This window comes from Helobdella robusta (genome assembly GCF_000326865.2).
Source record: "Helobdella robusta unplaced genomic scaffold HELROscaffold_62, whole genome shotgun sequence".
NCBI classification, from domain to species: domain Eukaryota; kingdom Metazoa; phylum Annelida; class Clitellata; order Rhynchobdellida; family Glossiphoniidae; genus Helobdella; species Helobdella robusta.
The window spans coordinates 37,974-65,473 of record NW_008705346.1 but is presented as its reverse complement, the minus strand read 5'-3'; the positions used below and the strand labels follow the sequence as shown (position 1 = coordinate 65,473).

At 35.3% G+C, this 27,500-nt stretch overlaps 4 protein-coding genes across 4 annotated transcripts; 2 read left to right on the top strand and 2 right to left on the bottom strand.

Annotated features, from left to right (window-relative positions):
- Positions 1 to 1,471: 1,471 nt before the first annotated feature.
- HELRODRAFT_180456 (hypothetical protein) lies at positions 1,472 to 2,431 on the top strand (the record flags this gene model as incomplete). The annotated part of the gene is made up of 2 exons (XM_009029771.1): positions 1,472 to 1,563; positions 1,924 to 2,431. 2 exons carry the CDS (start codon positions 1,472 to 1,474, stop codon positions 2,429 to 2,431), a joined length of 600 nt encoding a protein of 199 aa, XP_009028019.1.
- A 1,415-nt stretch (positions 2,432 to 3,846) lies between these two features.
- On the top strand, positions 3,847 to 5,614 carry HELRODRAFT_115304 (hypothetical protein; the record flags this gene model as incomplete). The annotated part of the gene is made up of 2 exons (XM_009029770.1): positions 3,847 to 4,108; positions 4,270 to 5,614. 2 exons carry the CDS (start codon positions 3,847 to 3,849, stop codon positions 5,130 to 5,132), a joined length of 1,125 nt encoding a protein of 374 aa, XP_009028018.1. The 3' UTR covers positions 5,133 to 5,614.
- A 1,338-nt stretch (positions 5,615 to 6,952) lies between these two features.
- HELRODRAFT_103160 (hypothetical protein) lies at positions 6,953 to 16,716 on the bottom strand. Its single transcript, XM_009029769.1, has 18 exons — positions 16,623 to 16,716; positions 16,251 to 16,354; positions 15,101 to 15,218; positions 14,511 to 14,624; positions 14,014 to 14,111; positions 13,757 to 13,871; positions 13,572 to 13,656; positions 13,314 to 13,467; positions 13,123 to 13,203; positions 12,911 to 13,035; positions 12,377 to 12,678; positions 12,103 to 12,228; positions 11,873 to 11,942; positions 11,553 to 11,611; positions 11,156 to 11,361; positions 7,255 to 7,423; positions 7,036 to 7,137; positions 6,953 to 7,007 (listed from the first exon to the last, which is right to left on the bottom strand). Exons 1-16 carry the CDS (start codon positions 16,669 to 16,671, stop codon positions 7,286 to 7,288), a joined length of 1,944 nt encoding a protein of 647 aa, XP_009028017.1. The 5' UTR covers positions 16,672 to 16,716; the 3' UTR covers positions 6,953 to 7,007; positions 7,036 to 7,137; positions 7,255 to 7,285.
- A 3,773-nt stretch (positions 16,717 to 20,489) lies between these two features.
- HELRODRAFT_87998 (hypothetical protein) lies at positions 20,490 to 27,038 on the bottom strand (the record flags this gene model as incomplete). Its single annotated transcript, XM_009029747.1, has 17 exons — positions 20,490 to 20,565; positions 20,818 to 20,952; positions 21,201 to 21,305; positions 21,468 to 21,559; positions 21,839 to 22,000; positions 22,153 to 22,352; positions 22,800 to 22,902; positions 23,701 to 23,805; positions 24,145 to 24,261; positions 24,417 to 24,548; positions 24,748 to 24,969; positions 25,217 to 25,324; positions 25,468 to 25,576; positions 25,998 to 26,080; positions 26,352 to 26,556; positions 26,677 to 26,803; positions 26,897 to 27,038. 17 exons carry the CDS (start codon positions 27,036 to 27,038, stop codon positions 20,490 to 20,492), a joined length of 2,223 nt encoding a protein of 740 aa, XP_009027995.1.
- Between the last annotated feature and the right edge of the window lie 462 nt (positions 27,039 to 27,500).

Below are 27,500 nucleotides of genomic sequence, written 5' to 3'. Positions count from 1 at the left end.
GTTTTTTCCCAAAAATTGAATGACAATGGACTAGAACAAAATTTGAACGTTACAGCATGTAACGAGCCGCGATGTTGTTTGGTGTTCACTCTCACGCAACTTAGGTTTATTTCAATTCCTTCGTTTATTTCACTTAAAACAATGAAAACACGTCTGCAACTACGGTTAAGTTGTTCCTCGTATCGTTTTACATTTACAACATTAACTAGCCTATTAGCCACACGTGAATCGCTAATTAAATAAAAGCCTTTCGATTATTATAACGCAGGAACTATTTAGAAACGAATAAACGTTAACTGAAGCGAGATTCCAAAATTTTATTTGCCCAAAACATACCACACGTAAAATAAATAAATGAAAATATAAATGACATGATAAAAATGAAATCAGCTAAAAAGTTGTTATTTAAAAAAAGATCTCTGCCAAAAACATCATTTAGTGAAAACTCCCTCCGCCACGTCAAGGAAGTTCTCATTTGAGGGAGATGTTAGAAAAAAAAATGTTAAAAACGAAAAAAACAAATTAAAACAACTACTAACAAACTTCTATCAAATTTGTATGTATGAATGTTTTGCTTTTATATGGTTGCATGTGTCAATTAGTCATGTTTGTTTTTCATAATATTTTAAGTTTAGCCCCTACTGCACGGCGAAAATAAAACTAAAAAACAGACTACAACAAAGTAAATGAAATAGAAACTACCTTAAAATAGAAGGTTACTATCCATGATCAAAGTATTTCTCCAAAACCTTAATGTAATTTCAGCCCTCGCTTACCTATTTTTTTTTATTAAACTCATCTCATCTACCTACGGCTATTTAACTGAATTCCTAGCTTACTTATCGGTCAATAAACTCAGCTCACTTGACAAAAGGTGAGAATGAAGAGACAAATATCACATTGTAACTTGTAACACTGAATTCACGTGTGTGTGTGTGTGTTGTGTGTGTGTGTGTACATGTTCGTTTTTGCTATACCAGGAATAAACAAAACCCTCTTCAGGTAAAGTAAATTATGTTAACAAACTAAACTATGCAATCTAAATCATCATAAAACCACCACAACTACCATCATAACTACCGTCGTAAAAACCATCATAAAAACCATCATAACTATCATCAGCGTTAAGCCGGCAAAGCAAAGTGGCAAATTTATTTTTTTAATGTCTGAAATGTTCGTCCGCCGCATTGGTGTAACTAGCAAACTAGGAGTACGTTTCATAATGATTAAAAATTTTTACAGTCTTATTATATTTTTAACCATTTATTTAATCTATATATATATATACAAAGAAATTGCCATTTAAATTGGTTTAAGTCAAAATAAAATGACAATAAATCACAATAAATGAAATTATCTGTGCCATCTGTGCATTGACTGCTAGTGATATTATAATTGTTTTGTCTATGTATAATAGCGATAATAGATTTTCATTTCGGCGTTTATAATTTTTGTAAAATTTTTAATCAAAATGGTGGAGAAAGAAGTGTCAAAAACTTTTATGAATCTGGCCAACTTGATCATCAATGATAAAGAAACGCAAACTCAATTTTGGAGTTTAACGTTAATTTAGTTTTAGATAGACTTAGAATAGATGGCTTAACATTTAACTTTATTTATTGGTGTTACTGTTACTGTTAGTTGCCTTGCAAAAAAATTTAATAATTAATATTTAAAACTTAAAATTAAATTTAAATTAAAGGCTGTTTTATAGCAAGCATTTAATCCTTTAATGATGTTTTCTAATAGTCAGTCTCCTACATCATCTACTAAAATTTCAGCAACAACATCAATCACCTCAACAATAACAACTACAATAACATCACAAAACGAAAATGAAATCAATCAATTTATTGATTTATCTAAAACAGCGTCAAGTCAAAACAACAACTGTTATGATGACATCAACATCATCAACTACAGTACTAGAAATTGTTCTCAGTTTTTGTGTAACAACTTATCAACAACCTACAACACTGATATTAATGCTAACATCAATAACATCAACAACATAAACAACAACAAAATTTTAAACAACACCTCTGACAATGATGTAACTGTTATTGATCTTAACAGTAACAAAAGCAGTATTAACAGTAACGAATTCAACAACAAAAATTGCAACAACATATTTCTATTACATCCTATGCCCACACATCTCAACTACAGCAATAACGTCAATAACAGTAATAATAGTAACAACACCACCATCAACAACAACAACAACATTAGCACCACTACCAGCTCCACTATCTCCAACACTTGCAAGGAGTCAGTCCTACGAAGGCGAAGAGTACGATGTAAAAAATGTGGCCCGTGCATTCGGGGGGAGTGTGGGGAGTGCCACTACTGCAAGGACATGAAGAAATTTGGGGGTCTTGGCAGAATGAAACAGACATGCATCAATAGGCAATGTCTTGCTGTGAGTTGATTGGATGGTGATGATGAAGAGGATGATGAAGAAGAAGTAGATGTTGGGGATGATGAATTGAATGATTTTATAAATAAATGAATGTGTAAATGATTGATCAAGTTTTCAAAAAATTTAAATTAATTTGTTTTTTTTAGCCCATCCTACCAACTGCAGTGGTGTGTGTGATTTGTGGACAGAGTGAATCAGCCCTCAACCAATCAAATCAGCCCTCAATCAACCAATCAAATCAATTGGCTACCAGCCAATTCAATCAATCATCTACCAACCAATCAAATCTATCATCTACCAACCAATCAAATCAATCATCATTCAACCATCTGCAAACTAGTCAGGCATTATATAATGTCATTTCAAATGAACAGCATGAAAGTTTTAATATCAGTACACTCAACATTAGCCATAGTAATGACAATAACAACGTTAATAGCAGTAACATATCATCAGCTAGTTCAACGCACCACTACATGCATGATTTGATGGAGTGCTTCATATGCTGGCAAATTTGCCACCCCCTCTGTCTGAAATTGAAATATCCACACCTTTCCAACGTTGATTGTGTTGTGAAGAGTGATTTGCCTAACAGTTGGGAATGCTACTACTGCTGCTTTTTGGGGAAAACTAAAAGTAAAAAGGTTTGTTTTGCATGCTGAATTTGAGTTCTTAAAATTGTTTGTTCGTTTGTTTATTTTCTTTGTTAATGTTTTGTCTATGTTGTTTTTTTTTCTAACATATTGGAAAAAATATTTGTATTTTGTCTAGTACAAGTTCTCAAGGATGATACCTTCGCCATCATTATCAGGATCAGCTGCGTTACTACCACCACCATCATCATCACATTTCATGACATCATCATCTTCAACGTTGTCATCAGCTTCAACGTCATCATCGTCGTCATCATCATCATCAGCTGCCAACAAATCCAATGCATATTCAACCTTTATAAAGAATTATCACGCTATGAAATATGAAGATGATGAAGATGACGATGATGATGCCGATAATGATGCCGACGAAGAAGATGATAATGATGACCAGATTGAAATTGACCTGTCATATAGACACACACCAGATGATAATAACAATGATGACGATGGTTCTTTTATGAAAAGTAAACTTACATCACCACATTCGAACAGGAAAAGATCAAGGAAAAATCTGATCCGCAGTGATGCAGATGATCATGGTGATGATGGTGATGCTCTTCACGTAAAAAGATTTAAAAACCCGGTTTAAAATTTTTCGTTTTTGAACCATATTTGATTTCTTAACTAATTTTTTAAATATTCTCACTAATTCCATCTTGTCACTCATTTAATTGATAGTTTGTCCATTTTCTCACACATCAGACTAACGTTGATGAAGATAGCTGTAACAACATCGCACAAGCACCAGGCACATCTTCAAAAATCAGCATGGGGCCATTCAAACCCAAGTTCGCCATTAGACCCCCTCTCTGTCAAGCCCCTCCCAAATCTTTTCTAACTTCAGATGGTCTGGCCAAACACAAAATAAAGATGAACACGTGGTTGCATGTGTTTTCATATTTGAGTCACGAGGAGCTAACTAGATGTTGCATGCTCGTTTGCAAGACTTGGTACAAATGGTGCCTTTATTCTCCTCTCTGGAAGAAGATGGATTTCAAAAGGAGGAAGATTAAGCAGGTGGATGTTGACTGTGGTCGTAATGTTCACGTTTCGTTTTTTGCACTTGTGTTCAATGTTTTACTGAAATGTTGAATCATTACTGTCATGGCTGTTATTGTTGGTGATATCGTCAGAATTCATAATCACATTTCGTCACCACCATCATCTAAAAAATTCAGAGCCACTTGGTAGCCATAGCAAGGCATCAACCAGAATGCTTGGATCTCAGTCACACCAATATAAGCAGGCAGCAACTTACCTGGTTAGCTGGAAGACTTTTCAATCTGCGTAGCTTGAAGCTAACAGCCTGTGCCTGGTCAGCTGTTAGTTGTCTCAACAACAACGGCAGTTTTTGTCCGCAGCTACGAGAGCTTGATTTGTCTTGGGTGTCTGGGTGTTCTGATTTGTTATTGAAGGGTTTGTTGTCTGCATCGGTTGACGAGAGGCCTGGTGTAGATGCGTCGTTGTTGAGGTTGAGGAATTGTGTCAAGTTGGTTCTAACTGGGTCAGATATCACTGATGCGTCTGTTGAGTTGATAGGTCAAACGTTGTTGAAGTTGGTTGAGTTGGATGTATCGTATTGCCAGGGAGTTACCAGTAAAAGTATTCAATTCCTTTCAAATTCAGCTGCATATAGCTCAACCACAACGTCGTCGTCGCCGTCACCTTCGGTACCTAAGCAAAATAGTTCGACAAACAGCAAGAATCAACTACAACATCCGCAACAACAACAACCACCAAACAAACAGTTGAACAACAGAAGTCATTATAAACCGACACAACCTCAAACTGCACACAGAGCTCTAGCACACGACTGTACAACAACATCGGCATCAACAACTACACCTGCCTCATCCAACTGGCAGCTTCAGCAACCACCCACAAACAACATCAGTGAGCAACTAACAACACCTCATAGAACATCGCCATCATTATTTCCTCTTCCTGATTTAAAGTCACTCATCTTAGTTGGCTGTCACTCCATTGATGTCACCTCTTTAAATGATGTAAGAAATCTTAGACCTGATCTTAAAATAATTATAAAAAATGCATAATTATTCGTTATTCATTGATCGTTTGATATGCAAGCGTTAATTTTGGTATAGGAATTGAACTATAGAACTTAAACGTTATCTGACGTTATTTATTTTCTACCTCTTTTTGGTTACCCTTACAATGGGATGAACGAAAGGGCAAAACTAGTCTTAAATTCCATGAATATATATATCTTAGACATTAACCTGACTCACAAATTTTTCATTATTTTAACAAAAGTCATCGTCTTGTGATATTGCTAAGATTTATTTAATTTTTTTTTTCAAAACCTTTTCTGTTAGGTATAAAATTACAACCCAGCTAAACAATTTATAGCATGTAACGTGTGTTTTAAATGTCATTTCGTAAATTATTTTCATTTCTTCTGTATTTTTAAATACATTTATACGGCAGCTATTTTTTTTGAGTTGGGTATTAGTTTTGTAAACTCATAAGCAAACCTGACCACAATTTGTTATCTTGCAGATTTAAATATAAAAAATTATTACTGATCCATTGTGAAATTGTTATTCTATTAAAAAACACATATACAACAGCAGAAATATTAATAAAGATGCTTATAATTAACCTAAATGTTGAGTCAACTAAGACTAAAATATGCGTGCGGGTGTGCGTGTGTGTACACATGAGATTAGCCGTAATAAGTACCCATTGTATATATATGGGCTATATTGTAGGCGATTTAATGAAATGATATACAAGTTTACAGTTGTAATAAATATTATGAAAAAAAACTGAAACCTAAGGATGATACATTTAGAGAGGAATGAGATGTCATAAAATAACATCGACTTTAGATACATATATCAGTTAAGTACAAACACGTACAAAGTTGATACCAAAGTATACACATATACAAACTTTGAGAAACTAGTACACACTTATACATGCACATACAAAACATACATACTCATTCCCGCACGTATACATACACATACAGGCAAGCATACAAATTGATGAATGTGTATACAACAGTTTAAACATTTACTAAAAAACATTGAATAAATATTGTACCTATAAACAAATACTGACCCTAAGTAATGAAGTATTGTGTTGTTATGTTACGTGTGCGTGTGTGTACGTGTTTGTCTACGTACGCATATGTACGTGAATAAGCAATCATAAATATTCATTGTGAGTTAATTCTTGAAAAGATTGTAGTATGTGAAAGAAATGCATAATTAATACGGTATACATTATTCATACAGAAGGAATTAGAAAATATTTAAGTAGTTCTCCATATTTATTTACGATTTTAATCAATCAATCAATTAATTAATCAATCAACTAACCAATCAATCAATCAATTAACCATTCAATCAATTAATGAATCAATACGATTTACATATTTTCGAAACCAATTTATTGTTAATATATAATTAAATAAAATAAATAAATAAATGATTTAAACAAATGTTTAATATGAATAAAAACTTAGCAATCCATCTTAATGGATTAACAAAAGTTCAACAAATCACACAGTACCCAGTGTTTAACAATAAGTACCTAGTATTTAACAATAATATGCAACAATATGAAACAAAGTTTAACAATATGAACAATATGTAACAAAGTTTAATAATATGCAACAATATACAACAATAATTATTAACCATATACAACAATATAACGATAATTATAGAAAAAGTCACCAAACTTAACAAATGTATATTGACAGTGTTCAATGGATCCAATAGGCAAAATCACTAACATCCTAAAAAATCGGAATGCCTAACATTACCAATTAATATCCATCATAACACTTCAACATTTCCGAATCCAACAACAACAAAAACAACAAAACATAACAAATACAATACAAAAAACCAGACACAACAACACAACTCAAGATCCATGTAAGAATCAAGTTATTGACGAGAACAACACACAAAAAGAACACACCAAACGACAATAACATTCAACAGTGGAAACATGCTCTCCTGAAATCTAGATAAAAACAGGCGCTATAAAAATCATGAAACGCAATACAATAACACACAAACACAAAACTATAAAATACAACAAACAAACACAAAACTATACAATACAGCAACACACAAAACTATACAATACAACAACACGCAAACACAGAACAATACAACAACACACAAACAATACAAAACCACCACCAACAACAACGCAAACAACAAATTTAATATCCCCGCAGAATAGGGAGGTCCCTATAAACATCAAGTGACTGGGGGTTCGATAGGGCTCCGGACGCCTTCACCATCTCTCCACTTATTATCTTCTTCACAGCTATCTCCACCTTCTTTCCCGAATGCGTGTACTGATGATGATGACGACGACGATGATGATGATAGCGGATGTGATGATTATGATGAGGAATATGATAGTGATGATGACGACGACGACGATGATGATAATGGTGATGATGATAAAAGTGATTTCATGATGACGTTAATTATGATATCACTAACTATGATATAACTAAGGGCCAAACATAGGAAGTATGTGAAGAATGTGAAGGCGATACCTGGTATGCTGCAGCATAGTATGGTTGTGATGGATGTGAAATCAAAAGAAATGGGGAGGAGGAAGAAGGATAAGTTTGTGGCAAAGAGAAAGACATGGAAGTTGCAGGATGCAGAGGTGAGGAAGGCATTTGAAGTGAAGGTGGCTGAAAATTGGGAGAATGGCAAGGATGGAGATGTTTGGGAGAGATACAGGGACTGTGTGTTGGCTACGGCAGATAAAGTATGTGGATGGACGAAAGGAAAGTGTAGGCATGGTGAGACGTGGTGGTGGGATGAAGATATAAGAAGGGTTTTGGAAGTCAAGAAGGAGAGGTTTAGGGTATGGAGAAGGGACATGACGGAGGAAGCGGAGTCTGAGTATAGGAAGACTAAGAAGGTTGCAAAACAGGCAGTGGCAACTGCAATGACGAAAGCATCAGATAGGTTAATGAAGGAAATGGAATTTGATGTGAGTTCGAGGAAAATGTTTAAAGTAGCAAAGCAGTCAATGAGGGATAGGAAAGATGTTATAGGGAATGGATGTGTTTGGGATGGATCTGGCAAGTTGTGCATAGATGAGGAGGAAAAAGCTCAGGTGTGGAAAGCTCATATGGAAAGGTTGATGAATGAAGAGAATGAGTGGGATGGAGATGTGGAATCCGCGGTCACACACGGACCTATAGAGAAGGTGACGATGGAGGAAGTAGAGAAAGCAGTTAGAGAAATGAAACTAGGTAAGGCTACAGGGGTTTCGGAAGTGGTGGCAGAACATATAAAAGCGAGTGGGGTGATAGGAATTGAAGTTATGATGAGAATTGCTAACAGTATGTTTGATGATGAAGGTATTAGGGATGCACCGAAGTTCGGCCCCGGCTCCGGCCCCGGCCAAAATCCGGCTTTTTTTCAAATCCGGTCGAATCCGGCCCCGGCCGGATTTAGGGCCGGATTTAAGCGTCTATCAACTTTTAAAAATGTTATAAACAGAAAAAAAATTTTTATTGAATTCAATTAATTTTATGTCAATAAGTTAAAGGCTAAGCTAAAGGCATACATGACACATAATAACAACATCACTAATTGTGAGGTGATCTGGACAATTTTCTTTATGCTATAACATGGGTTATGCATAAATTATAAGCTGATCTTTGTGTAAAAGAACTTGTGCACGTGTATATACTTTATATTTATAATTGCACATGACGGATCATATAGCTACATAATATATATATATATATATATATATATATATATATATATATTATTTAAGAACATGGTAAGTTAAAGGTTAGGCTAGGTATACATGACACATAATTACAACATCACTAATTGTGCGGTGAGCTGGACAATTTTCTTTGTGCTTTAACTTGGGTTATGCAACAACAACAACAACAACACACGTTTAGACGACATTTTCCCCGAGATCGGGGGTTGCCGTTTGGCTACCTATGATGAAACCGAAAAACCCCTCGACGCCAGTCCATAATAAGTAATTTATTTGGCTAATTTTTACGCAGGACGCCCTTCCTTACGCAACCACAGTTATAAGCGGTGGGCCTAGCCTTTGATGATCCAACATCACTCACAAGGCAGTGAGGGTCAGTTTAATGTCATAGCCAGGACAACTTGGGTTATGCAAATATGCATAAATTATAAGCTGATCTTTGTGTACAGAATTTGGCGTATCACACAACTTATTCATATATTTGAATTAAATAACTATTTGCTTGGTGTTATTTTTTGATGTTCAACATTTAGATAACCGTAAATGTGAGTATTTTTTCTAACGTATGTAAAATGGTAACTAAAATCCGGCCCCGGCCGGTTTTTGAATTTCAAATCCGGCCCCGGCCGGATTTGAAAAACCTGAATCCGGTGCATCCCTAGAAGGTATACATGAGGATTGGCGACACAGTGTGTTGGTGCCGTTGTATAAGGGCAAAGGAGATGTGAGAGATTGTGGGTCATATAGAGGTGTGAAATTACTAGAGCACGGAATGAAGGTAGTGGAGAGGGTGCTTGAGAGAAGGTTGAGAAGTGTGGTGACAGTTAATGAAATGCAGTGTGGGTTTATGCCTGGTAGGGGAACGGTGGATGCGTTGTTTATGGTGAGAATGTTGCAGGAGAATTATAGAAAGAAGAAACGAAGATTGTACATTTGTTTTGTGGATCTAGAAAAGGCTTTTGATCGAGTACCGAGGAAGATCATTGAATGGGCGTTGAGGAAGAAAGGAGTGAATGAGAGACTTGTTAAAGCTGTGATGCAGCTGTATGAAGGGGCAAAGACAAAGGTGAGGGTTGGAAGGGGGATGTCGGACGCTTTTAGTGTTAAGGTAGGAGTGCATCAAGGACCAGTGTTATCACCGTTTCTGTTTGCAATTGTGATGGATGTTGTGTGTGGAAACATAATGGAGGGGTTGTTATTTGAGATTTTGTATGCAGATGATTTAGTCTTGATGGCTGATAGCATGGAAGAATTGCAGTTAAAATTTGACAGATGGAAAAGTGTTATTGAAAAGAAAGGGTTAAAAGTTAATATTGGTAAGCAGAAGGTAATGGTGAGTGGGGAAGGTGGGGAGCGAGTGATAAGTAAAATAGACCCCTGTGGGGTATGTGACAGGAAAGTGAAGGCTAACTCGGTATTGTGTATAGGATGTCAGAAATGGGTGCATGTGAGGGGGGCACTGAAAAAGGTGGAAGGCACGTTCAAATGTAAGAAATGTATTCATGGTGTGATTAATAGGACGGACGCAAGGACGGGGTTGAGTGGTGGTATTGAAAGAGTGGAAAGCTTTGTTTACTTAAGGGATAAGCTGAACGCGGATGGAGGATGTTTGAGCGCAGTTACGGCTAGAGTTCGTGTAGGATGGATGAAATTTAGGGAACTGGGTGGGGTATTGAGTGGAAAGAAATGGTCAGTGAAGATGAAAGGGAGGTTATATAAAGCATGTGTGAGAGCAGCGATGGTATATGGTGGTGAAACTTGGGTGTAGAGGAGAGAGGAAGAAAGTGTACTGCAGAGGGCTGAAAGAGCTATGGTGAGGATGATGTGTGGGGTTAAAGTGAAGGATAGGAGGAGTAGTACAGAGCTGATGTCAATGATGGGACTGAATGAGGACATTGTGACATTGATAAGGAGATCGAGATTGCGGTGGTATGGACATGTGTTGAGAAGGGATGAAAGGGTCGGGATTAGGCAAGCGTTGGAGTTCAAGGTCGAAGGAGTGGTAGGAAGGGGTCGTCCGCGATTGGAATGGAGAGAGCAGGTGGAGAAGAAGGACAGGGTGAAAGCGGGGTTGCGTGATACTGAGGCGAGTGACAGATGTGGATGGCGTCGAGGGGTATTTCGGTTTCATCATAGGTAGCCAAACGGCAACCCCCGATCTCGGGGAAAATGTCGTCTAAACGTGTGTTGTTTGTTTGTTGTAACTATGATAACATTAGCAAAGATGATAATTGAAAAATGACAATAATAGATCACATACACAGCATACACACACACACACACACGCACACACATACACACACACACGCCATAATAAACAAACCGGAATGTCAGTAGTTTCCATGACAACAGACGGAACGTGACGAGGCGAAAGTTGTTTACGAATGCTGGCCTGAACTTGCTTGATGAGGTCAGAGGTCAAATTGATGCCAGGGATCATTTTGAGGAAGAGGATTACCCTCTCGTCCATGCCGTCGCTACTTTTCTGGCCGACGCACAAACTGTCCTGTACCTCCTTGAAACTTTCAACTTTTTTGTAGGGTTGATTTGAGATTTTAGGTAGGATAATGATTGATTGATTGATTGATTGATTGACCAATTATTTAATGACTGAAGTGTTGTCAATGTTATTGCTGTGATTGTGACCGCCAAAATGAAGTGATGGCAGTAGCGAGGAGGTTGACTAAAACGATGATGATGGGTGGGGTGGGGTGACTAACCGACGTGATAAATCTCGGCACTGCCAAACCTCACACCACCAGGATTCAACGTTCCATCACTGAAAATGATGAAAACGACGATGAAAAAAGATGATGACGGAGATGTGGAAATAATGGGAATGTATGAGGAAATGGCGGAGATGGTGATAGAAAAAAATAACTTATAACTTAAAAGTAACAATGATATGAAGGTATAGGTAAAAAATTATCGTGACTAATTAAACGATTCACGCTCATTCATCCATTGATTGATTGATTGATTGATTGATTCATTCATTTCTTTATTCTTCCACAATCAATCAATCAATCAATCGAACAACCTCCTTCCAAGCATCCAAACACCGCCAGACGATGGACTGACGAGACAAAAATCGCCGTGAGCCCAAACACCTGGATTGATTGTCATGACGACGACGATGATGATGATAGACGGTAAGGATGATGATGATGATGATGACAATCAATCAAACAAACAATGCAAACAAACAAACAGACGAACAAACAAACAGTTAAACAAACAGACCGAACGCTAAACAAACAAGCAACAAACCAGGAAACTTCTCGAAATAGGCAGCCTTGTATTTGCTGCCATGTGGATCGTTGAGGAAATAGATAGGCATGCTAGGGAAAGGTTTCGTACACACCAACTCCCCGCTTTCTCCTAATACCGGCTTGCCTGCCACCGAGAAAAATTTTTAAATATTAATGAAAGAATGCATCAGTAAATGAATGGATAACAAAAGAATGAATGGATTAAAGGAATGAATGGACAAACATAAATACCCACCCAATCAACGAGCATCACCCAACTAAAAACAACATACCATCTTCGTCCCAGCTTTCCAGAGCAATACCGAGGTGGGCTCCCTGAATCTCGCCCCTATAAACAGGGGTCATGGGGTTGAGGCCAGCAAAACAGGCAATGATGTCCGTACCTCCCGTGATAGATCCCAAAATGACGTCACGCTTGATGGCTTCGTAAACGTAAGTGAAGCTCTGCGGCTTCAGAGGTGACCCGGTTGAAAGGATTGTGTGTAATGAGGTCAGATCATGTGACTCGCCTGGAATGTTCCCACGTTCCTCCAGTAACGATAACCATTTCGCTCCCGTCCCTAGGATTGTGATCCTGAAGATGAGTGAGGTGGTGATAGCAGTGATGGGGGTCAGTGTTAGCAGAGACAATACTTGATGAGGAAGTTTATAAAAAGTTAGTCTTTTCGTTCATCTAAAAAAAATCAATCAACTTACAAATCAATCAATCAATCAACTAATCAATTAACAAACTAATTAACCAATCAAGTAACAAACAAACAACCAAACGAACAAAAACAAACAAACAAACAAACAAAAGAACAAACTTGAGTCTCTCGACTAGGTCCCAGAGAACATTCTCATTAGGAACGAGTGGTGACCCGTCATAACAAACAATAGAGGAGCCAACAGCCAGTGATGAGACATACCAATTCCACATCATCCACCCTGTCTGCAATGTTCGTGATGTCATTAGTGGAGTTTGTTTGATCAACCAATCAGTCAACCAACAAATCAATCAGTCAACCAGAAGACTAACGGTGGTGAAATACATGAGTATGTCGTCTTCCTTCATATTTCCTTGCAACAAATGTTCCTCCAGATGTTTCAAAAGCGTACCCTTTTATGTGCAATAACAATCAATCCATCCATGTATCCATTCATTCATTTATTCATTCATCCATACATCTATGCATGGATCTATCCGTCAACCAATCAGAATGAACCAACCCCAGAAGAATGAACCATGCACTTAGGGATGCCAGTAGTGCCACTGGAGTACATGATGAAGAGTGGATGGTTGAATGGCAGCTGTTCAAACATCAGTGGGGGTATAGATCCATCTGCCCTCATGCCCTTTCGTGCAAAATCTTCAATCAGACAACTTTTGGATGTGGTTGGTTGGTTCATAAGATGATTGGTTGGTTGAATGGTTGATTGATTGATTGGTTGGTTGATTGGTTGGTCAATTCCCAATAAAATGACAACCTGTTCCTAATGTTCGAGATGTTGATTGGCTGGCCGTCAATTTTCAAGTACGGCACCACAACCACGCAAACCAAATCCGGTAAGCCTAAATGCAATTATCGAAATCACCCTCATCTTCCTCTTTTTCATCACAATTATCATCATCAGAGCCAGCATCATCACAATCATCATCAAAAAGAACAAACCCTGTGTGACTTGGAAGAGTTTTTCAAGATGATCATGTTGCTTGCCGTTGTATGTGACTGCATTGATCGAGAAGATGAGCTTGGGTTTTATCTGACTGAATCTCTCAAGAACGCCCTTTCAATCAATCAATCAATCAATCAATCATCAATCAATCAATCAATCATCAATCAATCAATCAATCAATCAATCAATCAATCAATCAATCAATCAATCAATCAATCAATCAATCAATCCATCAATCAACCAATCAACCTACCGAAACACCAAACTCAGGTGAGGTACTACTCCACGTTGCTCCAACGGAAGCAGCCGCCAACATCACCTCAACAGCCTCTATACTGTTTGGAAGGTATCCTGTGTTTATTTTTATGTGTGTGTGTGTGTGTGCGCGTGTGTGTGCGTTTGCGCGTGTGTGTAAATGTTATAAATATTTCTTAGTAAAGTTTAGTCATCAGACAAGTATTCATTCACATTTCATGAAGTATTATTATAAATATTATGATAAAAAGTCTAACAGCAGACTTTTTGAGAATTGCGTTAAAAACCATCAAAACACATCACCACTACCGAAAACCACAATCAAATCAGCCAACCAACCAACCAACTAATAAATCAGTTGGTCAACCAACCAACCGACCGACCAACCAATCAACTAATCAATCAGTTGGTCAACCAACCGACCGACCGACCAACCAACCAACCAATCAATCAACCAACCAATCAACCAACCAACCAACCGACCAACCAACCAACCGACAACGGTATCTCCGACACCAATGTTGAATGTTTTCATGGCAGCGGCGTACCTCTCGACATTCCTGTGCAACTCTGCAAACGTACGTGTTCGAATCTCCGCACAGCCTTCAACTGATAATTGAACAAATGAATGAATGAATTGAATGAATGAATGAATTAATGAATGAATGAATGGATGAATAATTATGAAAAAAATGAATGATTGATTAAATAATTAATTAATTAAATGAATGATTGAATAAATAAAAAAACGAGTGATTGACTGAGTGTGAAGCTAACTAGCTTATCAGTAACATAAATAAATAAATAAATGAATAAATAATTAATTAATTAAATGAATGATTGAATAAATAAAAAAACGAGTGATTGACTGAGTGTGAAGCTAACTAGCTTATCAGTAACATAAATAAATAAATAAATGAATAAATAATTAATTAATTAAATGAATGATTGAATAAATAAAAAAACGAGTGATTGACTGAGTGTGAAGCTAACCAGCTTATCAGTAACATAAATAAATAAATAAATGAATGAATGAATAAATGAATGAATGAATGAGAGAGAAACCAATCAACCAAGCGGCCAACCAGTAGCGTAGATAGCAATCTTATGATCGCGACGACGAAGTAGATTCTCGGCGAAATTCAGCCTACAGCAAGGAAACCATGCAGGGATATCGGCAATACCTTTCGACCTGTCTACAACCTTTCAAAATAGTTACAAGGTATTTGCTACGTGTCTATTCCGTATGACGAGGTATTCAAAACAAGGTATTTGTTACGTGTGTATTCGATGAGGTACTTTTATTGCATATTTGGTGGCAGCTTATATGCTTAAAAACGAAACAAAACATATCAACATGTAATTGTATGTGATGGCTAAAAATATAGGTCAATGATTTAAATACAACGCCATCACTGCTTGCAAACGTTCATGCAAGCAACAAATAATATAGATAGACACACACACAAACACCCATACAAACAAACAAATACAAAACATAGACACACACATACATACATATAACCGACCCCTTGAACTTGTAGGGTATGGTTATTTCTTTTTACGCGGATTCTTGATTCCTAAACAGACTTATTTTAGATGACTTTATTAGAAAGAAAACAGAGCTGGCAATTGCCGTAATCGATCACTCGTTCGTTCGATCGTTAAAATCGTTGGAATACAAAACAATAATTAATCAACAGTTAAATCACAGGATAAAACTAATCGTCAATAATTAAGCTCTTCTCGTCAGATGTTTCTTGACCGTAAATCCTAAGTATCCACTTCTCGGAAGATTATCGTAATTCACTCGCAGACCGCGTGTTGAATTCTTCGTGACAAACTTCTCCTTGGGCGTTATCGCTAATTTGTTTGCAGTGCGCACACAAAATATCTCTGCGATAATAGGACTGCCTGAAACTTCTTCTGACTTCTTCGTAATTCTCGTCGTTCCTTGCTATTTCGTGCACTCTTCTCTCTGTATCTCTCTCTTCTTTTTCTATTCTCCCTTTCTCTTTTCTTATCGTTCTTGTTGTCGGTCTATTTATACCTCGCTTTCTTTTACAATCATCGACATTTTACAATACGGTTTTCATTGGCTCCGCCTCTTAATTAAATTATCAAGCGCTTCACTTTAATTTCTAATTACCAATTCTTATCTTGCCTTCACGTCTGTAACAATACAAACATACATACATACAAACAAACAAATACGGAAATACAAAACCGACATACATAATCATATTTCTTGGAATGAATGACTTCAGCGAATTCCCAGAGTTCCTCCCAGAATTCAGGATAGTTATCTACGGACCATCTGTGCAGTTCTTGATATGTCTCTGTTGGGATTGAAATATCAAGAAAATATGAGATAGAGAAAAACGAAGAAGGATAGGAGGAGAGAAAAAAAAATGAAGAGAGAGAAAGAGAGAGAAATAGAGAATGAGGATGATCTAGAAAAAGTTGTAAAACTAGAAAAAAAATAAACAGGAAAAGAAAGAAAGAGAGCGAGAGAGAAAGAATAAAAAAAAGAAGGAAAGAAAAAATAGAAAGAGAAACTAACTATAACAAGTTGTAAACAACGTATAAACGGCAACCAAAACGAACCTAACTGCAGACCAAACTTCTTATTAATCCTCTGCATGAACTTGTACATATTTGATTTTTTGATGAAGTCATCACTTGGTTTCCATAGCAACTCAGGGTTGGGCGTGTAGACAGAGTCTTGGCTTATTGAACTCATCTTCCTGCTCTGAAGCTGTCAAATGAATGTTGGTAGCTGTTACAATGCGAGATATCTTAAGGGTAACAACAAATGAACAGTTAGATAGGAGTGCCAGAAGGAAGAAAGGTCAAATTAATTTGCTTATGTCTTCTTTGATCTTAATGAATGAATGAATGAATGAATGAATGAATGAATGAATGAATGAATGAATAAGATAATGAACACGTAAATTAATGAATAAAAGAACAAATGAATGAATCAATGAACAGCTGATGCACAGCTAATAAAGAACTTTTTCAGATAACACCAATGCCGACACACAAGAATATAACTAGGCTGCGTGTGCGTGTGTTTATGTGTATGTCTGTGTGTATGTGTATGTCTGTGTGTATGTGTATGTCTGTGTGTATGTGTATGTCTGTGTGTATGTACTCTTAGGTATACATTTATGTAGTCTTTATATTTTCTCATAGTTGAATGACCTGAGTCATAATCATGACATCAATGGCATTGGAAACAGCATCAACCGAAATATAACATTTAAAATGATGATTTAATAATGTTGTAACAATAGAGATTAGTAATAATTATAATTATAATGATAATAATATTATCAAATGTTATTACTGCTATAGAATCAATATAGTGAATGTACAGGTAGCATATTGAACAGAAATTTGTCACTTTCTTAGAAACAAATCAAAGTAAAAATTACGTAATACAAATATGCATTTACACATTTAATAGATAGATACACACACACACACACGCACAGGCAAACGGACACACAAACACACACACAGACATATGTATATATGTATGACCACAGAGTATAAGAATGTATTAACATAAGCAATAGAGTTTATTGATTTGTTCAGGCCCATGTAGCAATAGCAACCAAGCAGAATTAAGACTATTTTTATGAGGTTGCATTAGAAGTATGTGTGTGTTTGTTTGTTCGTATGTTTGTTTGTGTGTGGATGTGTTTATATATGTGTGTATGTGCGTGTGGGTATGTGTTTATGCGTAGATGTCTGTGCATAAAAACATGTGCTTATTTAAATTTATTTTAAGTGTATAAAACTGTATATATATATAGCTGTGAAAAAAATGAAGAAGTAGAAAAAAAAAGAGAATTGAAGAAAAAGAGAGAGAGAAAAAGAGAGAGAGAAAGAGAGAGGAGAGAGAGAAAGATTGTGAGTTAAATATGTGTAAAGTGTATATAAAATATGTCAAATATTTCAAATTTTAAAGATAATGTGCAGAAGTACACATGATTTAGAAGTTTACACAAGTGATTAATGCTACTATGTAGAACTGAAAATTTGCCCAATAAATTTCAAAATCAGTGAAGCATAAACATTTCCTATAAATAAAAACGACAACATTTCCTTACAAAACTACGAACCATATCAGTTAAAAACACTTAATATTAGTATTTATAATAAATGTTGTATATAAAATGTAATAAAATGTAAAACAAATAATTTGTACGTGTGTGAATGTATGTGTGTGTGTGTGTGCATGTGCTTGTAAATAAATATTTATCTTCTTACTTAACTATATTATACTTATAAGAACTTATCACATCCAATTGAAAAAGTTATTTTGAAACTGTTTTTAATCTCTTCAATCTCAATGTTATCAACATAAAACAATTATTTAATTTGCAATTGAATAAAACTTTATTGCCTCAATAATGTCAGTAAATAGATAAGACTATATATATAGTTATATACTACTATAACGAACCAGTTACTATAACAACAACATACAACAACACACTCACATGCATCTCAAATAAAGAATACATTTTTTTATCACTCAAAAAGTTTTTCAGAGCTAGTTGAGTAGATCAAAATTACTCATAAAATAAATTTTATTTTAATTCTTTAATAATTGTTACCTCATTTTTAAATATTAATAAATTAAACCATGAATTAAACATGAAAATGTAAAATAATATAATATTGAAATTAATAATTATATATCAAAAATTAAAATTAAAATATAATTATTAATTATATTATATTATTTAATTATATTATTTATTATTTATACAAAATTAAAAAGACAAAATTTGAAACTTTTATAAACAAAATTTAACCAAAATTAAATCAGCAAAAAATACACCAAGATAACAGAGCAACTCACGCGAATAAAAGTTAAAATTGTTATTTTTAATTTTAATTTCTCTTTAAACAAAATTAATATTAATAATTCGAACAGAAAAGTACCGCACGTTGTTTATAATATATAAGAAGCCCGTGAGATTAAATAGATATTAAGCATTCAACGTAAGAGCCTTACTTTCTATTTCTTTATGACTCAATAAATCTCACAAATAACGCGCTATTGTATCAATATTTTACCTAATAACAGTTTAGACTAAACATTTATAACACCTATCAGTTATTTTACTCAATTTAATTCAGTTGAATAGCATTTAGATGTGTATGCTATAATGTACAATCATCATACAAGCTGGGAATGCATGGTTCGATGTGAGAAGACCACATCACGCCATTTATAATAAGCATCATTATGGATGGTTTGTAATGTTCTGATGTAATAATAGTAAAGTATTAGATAATATATCTGTAACATTGTAAGTGGTTCTGCCTATGTCAGAGCTGCAATAATAAAGACTAAAAAAAATAATGTTGTAATGTATGGTTTGTAATGCTAGCTACGGCTTTGTTTAAAAAAAATCATTTTAATTTTAATGTTCTTAACTATAAGAATTTCAGTATATGAAACACACACTAAGTTATTAAAATATCAATATTAACAAGATGGTTTGTCCTGTATATTTTTCATTTACGAGTACTTTATTCTAATTCAACCTTTCCTATCTTCATCAAAATTGTAAAAGATAGGTTTAAATCAGGGGTGGGCAAACTTTTTGCTATTTTACCTTTAAAGGGCCGCATATGTACTTAAACAGCAAATTTTTTCGACCCAGGGGAGAATTTTTTGAAGATTTGTGGCTTCTTTTTTGTTCATAATGTCTGGCTGATGACCTTTTTCTTGGTAAACAAGGCCTAGCGGGCCGCAGTTTGCTCGCCCCAGATTTAGAGATAATACAAGATCTCTCTAGTTCGATCTATAATATAGGAAATCTAAAATATTTAATTAATAATAACAAAATTGAAATTATTTAACTCCCCTCACCACGAGAAAAAAAACTAAAACAACGCAAGAATTAAGTTTTAATTAATCACGAACAGTGTATAAAAAATTGACAAGAAGAGTAATTTGTCGCAACTTTATATCGTGGCGATGCGTGTTTTGACCCCAGTAACTGTTAACACAAACCACATTTATGTTATTTATTATTATTAATATGACCTCAACGTCGGAAACTAACATTGAAATTTCGATTTCAATTAGACAAAATCAGAAACATGGAATTATCAGGTGCATTTAAAACAAACTAATATATTAAAAAATTTTTATGTTAAATTTTAAAAATGAAGAGTGCAAGCGAGGTTTACTTGTTATATACACGTACATAATAATAAAAACCTAATAAAAAAAGAAAAAGGTAATAAGAAATATAATTTTAACCTATCAATAAAAAAAAAATAAAAGACATACAGTCAAATAATCACAAATTATCAATTTATTTCACGAATATGAATAAACAATATAAATTAATAATTAATTAATTAACTAAATAATTATCAATAAATCTAATCAACTTTACATTAATTGAATTCAATTGAAAAAATTTTCACAGGTCATCATCATAGTTTGCATAACGGCTTAAGGTACTGTAGCATGAAATTTGACAACTCCGTATCGACGAATTGTGTCTTGTTCCTGTGAAAGTTAAAATAATTTATTTTTAGTAATAATAATAATAATAATAAATTTGTTAAGTTTAGTGTAAAACCAAACAGCCAACGCAATACCAGCAAATTAAGACGCGACCATTTCAAAGCTTTACATTAAAAAACACTACAGAACACCAAATTCCAGAAATTCCAAATTTTAAACACGAAAAAATTTAATATAAAATTGGCAAAGTGACAAAAAAACCAAGCCCAAACCAAACAACTCAACCCAACGAACTTGAGACAGATAGCTTGCTTGGAAGCTTCATCAAGTTTCGTTATTTCAACTTCTAAATTCTTCAATTCATCTTCCAGGTCGTTCTTCGTCATCTCAACCTGCTGGCAGAGTCTACCGAATGTTGAATTCAACTCTCTGACGCAGGTGAAAATGAAAGAGAAGTATCATTTAATATGGGTGGCAATAATTGGAATGGCGAATGACGTAATTGAAAAAGAGATATGGTAAATTCAAAATGAGATTTCAAAAGGTGTCGCAAATCAAAACTAACACAATTAATCAACAAGTGAATGAATTAACAAATGAAGGCATGAATGAATGAGCGAATGAGAGCATAAATGAATGAATGAACAATGAATGAATGAATGAAAAGAAGAACCAACTGTTGAACTTGATGGCTACAATTTGCACTAGTCAGATCAACGATGAGTCTCAACTTGCCGCTGGCATAATCAACATACTGACGCTTGAAAGCCTTCTCCTTTGCACTGCAGATAACACGTACCATTCATACATTTACAATTCATGTTCAGTTACTATGGTTCATATTAACTAACAACAATCATCATAAACGACAATAAAAAAAAACAGTATAAGCAACAGTAGCAGCCACAGTAGCAGCAAAAAACCACAAGACCCAGTAGGTCTACCTGTTGGTCCACGTGATCCTCTCATATAAGTAGAGGAGTCCGTAGATGCCTCCACAGAGACCTATCACACGCCAGCCGGCTGCCTTCCCTAACTGAAATTTATAACATTTTTTTTTCGTTCGATGTTTATTGCAGATTATCTCGGATTTATTCATCAGCACAAGTTTCTATATACTAATGCCGAAAAATCTATCAAATTGAAATTTATAAGAATGTTAAATTTTTGGAAAAGTGACTCACTATTTTTATAATTATTTTATAATTAATTATTTTTATAAATATTTTTATAATTCATCCATCGAAGAACAAGCACTATAAAGTTAACTTTCCGAAATAAAAAAATTTCAACCAGATATGAGAAGTTATCTAACCAGGGCAGCAATGGCCAGCACACCAATGGTGGTGCCAGAGTAGAGTGATGAGAAAGCAGAGAGTAGGCTGACCATGAGTTCGTTGTCGTCGCTCTGCATGCCCCTGTTTTGTGGAGAGTTTGTGACGTCATCAGCCGGGTAGGCCAGGGTGCGTGTGATCAGCTGTTCGGTGGTCATGTGATCAAAATGTTATCTTAATTTTATGGTTCCATTATTATTAAATCTAGAAACAAAAAGTTTAACGCTGAACGAGATGGTAAAATGTTTTAACTGTAAATTTTCAGAAAGTTTGAAAGTAATTTCTCGGGACCAACTTTTGGCTTGGCATAACGGATTCCAGCGAATCGTTTCACGAGAGTTGACATGCCCAAGGAGAACCTGAAGTCGATATCTTCACAGAACTCGGCGCATAAATTTCTGCAGTCCAACCTGTAGGCCATCTCGAAATTTCTGCTCGGGAAAACGCCGATAGTCTTACGACGAGAGTCATCTGGGATCAAGACCAACAGTTGTTCTGGAGAGTTCCAAAGTGTTCAAATTTAGAAAATTAGAAAATATGATTGAATGACGCGTTGGTTTGTACAGGTTGAAACAAAAAATTGAAACAATTTTAAATTAGGAACTAACTAATTAAAACAAATCCATGCAAATTAAAAGAAAATGTTACTAAATCAAAACGAAACAAAATTAAAAAGTTAAGCAGCTAACTTAGAAACTCATGCCACACAGTAACGAACTAAAAATGATGACAACGATGATGACTGCTACAAATGAATGGACGAATCACTCATTATGAAGATGGTAGTAACATCTATTACTAACTCACTTAGACACTCACTCTATCACCCACTCATTCACTGACTCAATCGAGAAACTAATTTGCTGGCTTACTCAAAACAAGAAATAGCTAGTTCATTCTTTCACACGCACACACGCGCGCGCACACATGCACGCACACAACCTGCCATATCATTGGACGTTTGATCAACAGCTGATCTCAGTGCTTCTGAGCATCTGCTTTGTAAGTTTGTTGATAGGCCTGCCTCTACGTGACTGTGCAACTTCTGATCATGATGATGATTGCAGAGACGATGATAATGATAATGAAGAAGACGATGATGACTGTGGAGATATCAACTCGATGCGAGTAAGGATAACTTCACACAGAGAGAAACCGGAGTGAAAAAAAAACAACTACATGAAAAAACATTTTATCAGGAAATCAAAAAACTACTGAAAGCAATTAAAAACAGGACCAGACGTGTGTGCTCAAATAAAGGCGGTGGAACGTAACACATGCATATTAAAAAAAATCGAAAAAAATTAAATTAAAAAAAAACGCCAAAAAAATCTGCGCTTGTATATTACAGCCCTGCAGAGCAATCAAATTATTCCTGGCACACGCCTATCACTAAATCCGACTGGCGCCACAATCTGTTTGTTACCTGTGATGTCAGCAGTGACGTCATCAATGACGTGATGAACGAGGGAATCGCAACGAGAATGGAGATTGGACGACATGTTGGCCTCGACGTAATTATATAATCTCTGAAGACGTTAGCGATAGGACCAGCAGCAAGTCAGTCGAATGGTTGGTTAGTTAATTGATTGATTGATTGGTTGGTTGGTTGGTTTGAAGGGTAATTAAGAGGTTGGTTAATTGAAAAGAGATGATCTATTATCAATCACTACCCCAAATTAGTTAATTAATTAAATGATTTGTGATTTTCAAAAAAAAGATATGATGTATAAAGTATGAACGGCAATAAAGAAGAATCTTACATTCAACTAAACCATCATTCAATCAATCAATCAATCAGTCAGTCAGTTAACCAGCAAACCAATCCAATCAATCAGCAGACCTTTTTATAGTCATGCAAAGAAATTGGATCTGAATTGAATATTTCGTCAAACTCATCCACCAGCGTCGACAACCTTCTGATCTCTTCTGATAGAGCTGTTGATACCTAAGCGCATGATTGATTGATTGGTTAATTGATCGACTGATTGATTGAGTGGTGCATTAATTCAATGGTGCATTAATTGATTAAAGTAATTAATGATTTAGTCAGATATGGTTTGATTTATTAATGACTTAAGAGATTGAAGCAATGAATGACTGATAAATTGATTGAAAAAAACAAGCTATTTAACTAAATAAGATGAATGAATGAGTGAATGAATGAATGAATGAGTGAATAAATGAATGAATAAATGAATAAATGAATGAATGAATGAATGAAGGAAAAAACAAAAAAGTGATGAAATGACTGGGCCCCACCACTCGTCCTAGCCAACCAACCAACCTTAACTTCAACTTCTTCAGTCATCCGCTTGATCTTATCCCTGATGATGGCTGTTAGTTGGACCATCTGCTGGTCTGTGTACATTAGGTGGTTCAATCTGCTGTCATACTCCTCCTTCTTCAACATCCTGAATGAGTGAGTGAATGATTGAGTAAATGGATGAATGAATGAATAACATCTTTTAAAAAAAAGTAGAAAGGTAAATCAAGAAAATTAAATTGCTGATTTAGGTTACAAATTTGAAAGAACGACCAGCCAGCCAGCCAGCCAACGAGCACCGACCTGCTATCGACAGCACTGAGACAGATATTCTCCATGGTCTTGTACATGTACCTCGTGATCTCCTTGCCGTTGTCTGCATGCAGTGCAAACTTTGTCTCCACTGCCGACTGAGATATGCATTCCTAGGAAGAAAATAAAATTATTAATTAATAAATTAATAATTAGTGGATGGATGAATGGATAGATGAGTAAAAATACAACAGCTAAAAAACCACTAAAGACCAAATAATTTAGCATAACCATAAGACTTTACAAGACCCCCCAAAAAAATCGCAGGACCGCCACTAAAACAACAACAGAAACAAGAGAACAGCTGCAAACCTCAAACTTCCTTTCAAAGCTAGCAAACTCAAACAATCTGCCCTGAAAGCCCTCAAGCATTTGATTGGTGGGGGTGGGTGTTCCTCGATCCTGGTTGATCCTCGACGCCAGTGCCTCTCTGGCAGACACGAAGAAGACCCTGTTCTCGGCTTCGTGATGTGTGGCCACCTTCAACTCGTCCACTAGAAACTCGACATTACGTTCCAAGTGCTGCTGTTTTACCTGCAGTGTTTGTGTTGGTTTTTGTGCTGGTGGTGGGCTGTAGATGAAAACATGGATGGTATTCTGTGGCAATGTTAAATTTCATTTAAAAAATTTTTAAAAATATTCCGTGATTATATGAATAAATGAATGAGACTGTGATTAAATGAATGAATGAGTAAACAAATGAATAAACAAATGAATGAGTGAATAAACAAACGAATAAATGAATGAATGAAGGAAGAAAGGAATGAAGCAATCAACTAACCTCTTGCATCATTTCAAGTTCAGAAGCAGAAGCATCCCACCTGTTGTTGAGGATAAAAATGTTTGGCTTTGACAACCTCTCACTTACTCTATGGAAAAAATTTTTCTCCTGGCAGAATAATTTGAGTTTGAAAATCATTCCTTAATTCATTCAAACTTTCAATCATTCATACATTCATTCATTCATTTAACCAACCAACCAATCAATCAATCAGCCTACCAATCAATTTATCAATTAATAAAATAAATAACCGTTTGCATAAGGGTTGATTCAGCATTGGCAACTAGAACAAATACATCAGCATCCAAGCAGAACTTATCAATCCAGCTGTCAAGATCCGGTGAGACATCTATGCCAGGACTGGTAGGTTAGTTGATTAAGTGATTGGTTGGTTGATTAGGTGATTGGTTGGTTGGTTGATTAGATGATTGGTTAGTTAGTTGGTTGGTTTGTTGGTTAAGTGATTGGTTGGTTAGTTTGCTTTGGAAAATAATTGTTTGTTTATTGTATAGGAGTTGAGATTTGTAGCCAATTAGTTATATATTAAATGAAATGTAATCCATAGTTATTCCATGAACCAAATAACAGTCACAACTTAAAAACATCAGAGACCACTAACAACGGAATCAAATGACAACAACAATACCAATCACATCAAGAACCACATCAAATAGCATCAACAACAACATCAAGCACATCAACAACCACATAAAATAGCATCAACAACCACATCAAATAGCATCAACAACAACACAACCAAATGACATGAACAGCAAACTACCTGTCGACGAGCACGACGTCATCTCTCAGCAAAGTGCATTGATCTTTCGGCCAGCAAATTCTTATCAGGGTGTCATTGTTCAGCTTAACTTTGCTCAGAGCACTGGCCAGAGAGCTTATTGACTGCATTGAAAAAAACATCATCAGTATTATTATTATTAGTAGTAGTGGTAGCAGCAGCAGTAGTAGTGATAGTAGCAGCAGCAGTAGTAGTGCTAGTAGCGGCAGTAGTAATGATAACAGAAGTACAAAAAGACCACAGTGAATCAAAACTTTATCATCATCACCATCATCATTGCAACCATCATAGCTACATCATCTTAATCATATCTCATCATCATCATTCATAACTCACTTCATCATCACCACCACCAAAAAAAATCTTCAAAGGACCAGCCTGTAAATCGAGTTTCTGTTGATCCTGTTCATTAATGAGGTAGGCCTCTTGACCTTCGACCCCTTCAACCTGCAGGAAACAGTTCGTTGTGTGGCCGATACCACTTGGAAGAATTTTGTTCCTCAACATGGCATTTATCACAGAACTTTTGCCATTTGACGTTCTTCACAGGTGTGTAAAGTTGGTTATGAAAATAAAGAGTCATGACACAACAGTGATGAGTAAGTTAATTATGATGAAATGATAATGGAGCAGTGATGAGGTGATGATGAATGGTTATAACCTGCCAAAGAATGCAACTTTCATGCGATCTCTCTTCAAAATTTCTCTAATGCCCTGAACTTTATCTTTGTACTTACTGAATTGCTCACATTGATCAGGTTTTATCAAACTGCTCTCTTGACTTAAACCTAATTAATTAATTAATTCATTCATTTGAAAATATGAAAACAATATTATTTATTATTTATTTATTTTCAACAAAAAAAAAGAGTAAAAATAACTTTTAACAAATTCATTGCCCTCATTTATGTATGTTGCAATTTCTATAAAAATGTCATTAATCTTCTTCTTGGCTTGTCCAAAAATTTTTAGAGGTGAAGTCGGTGATTGTCGGCCGTTTGCTAATTTTCTACCAGCAGACATTGGCATTGAAACTGGCCCCGATGGTGAGAACTCGTTATTTGTATTTCTTAAATTTCCAGACATTTTAATTTTTTAAAGCTGAAAGGTTTAGGAAATAAGATAAGAGTTAATATTAATTAAATATAAAGAATTAAAAGAATGCACTAATAAAATAAACAAAAGTAAAATTTTCAAAAATAAATATTAATTAAAATTTAAATAAAAAATAACTAATATCTATCTAATTTCTAATCATAATGTAATGATAATCCTTCCTAACCTTTTGAAATTTTGACCTTTGAAATTTAAAACCACAAAAAACTCTTGATGAACAATTTAAACAAAAATAATTACTAAAATGTCTCACTAATTCACCGAACTGATGAAATGCCGGTAAAACTCGTCTCGATCTAGTACGCTGATTTAGAAAGAAATTATGATCAGCATGCGAATTGGTAAATACGCCGACATTTTTATTTCTAA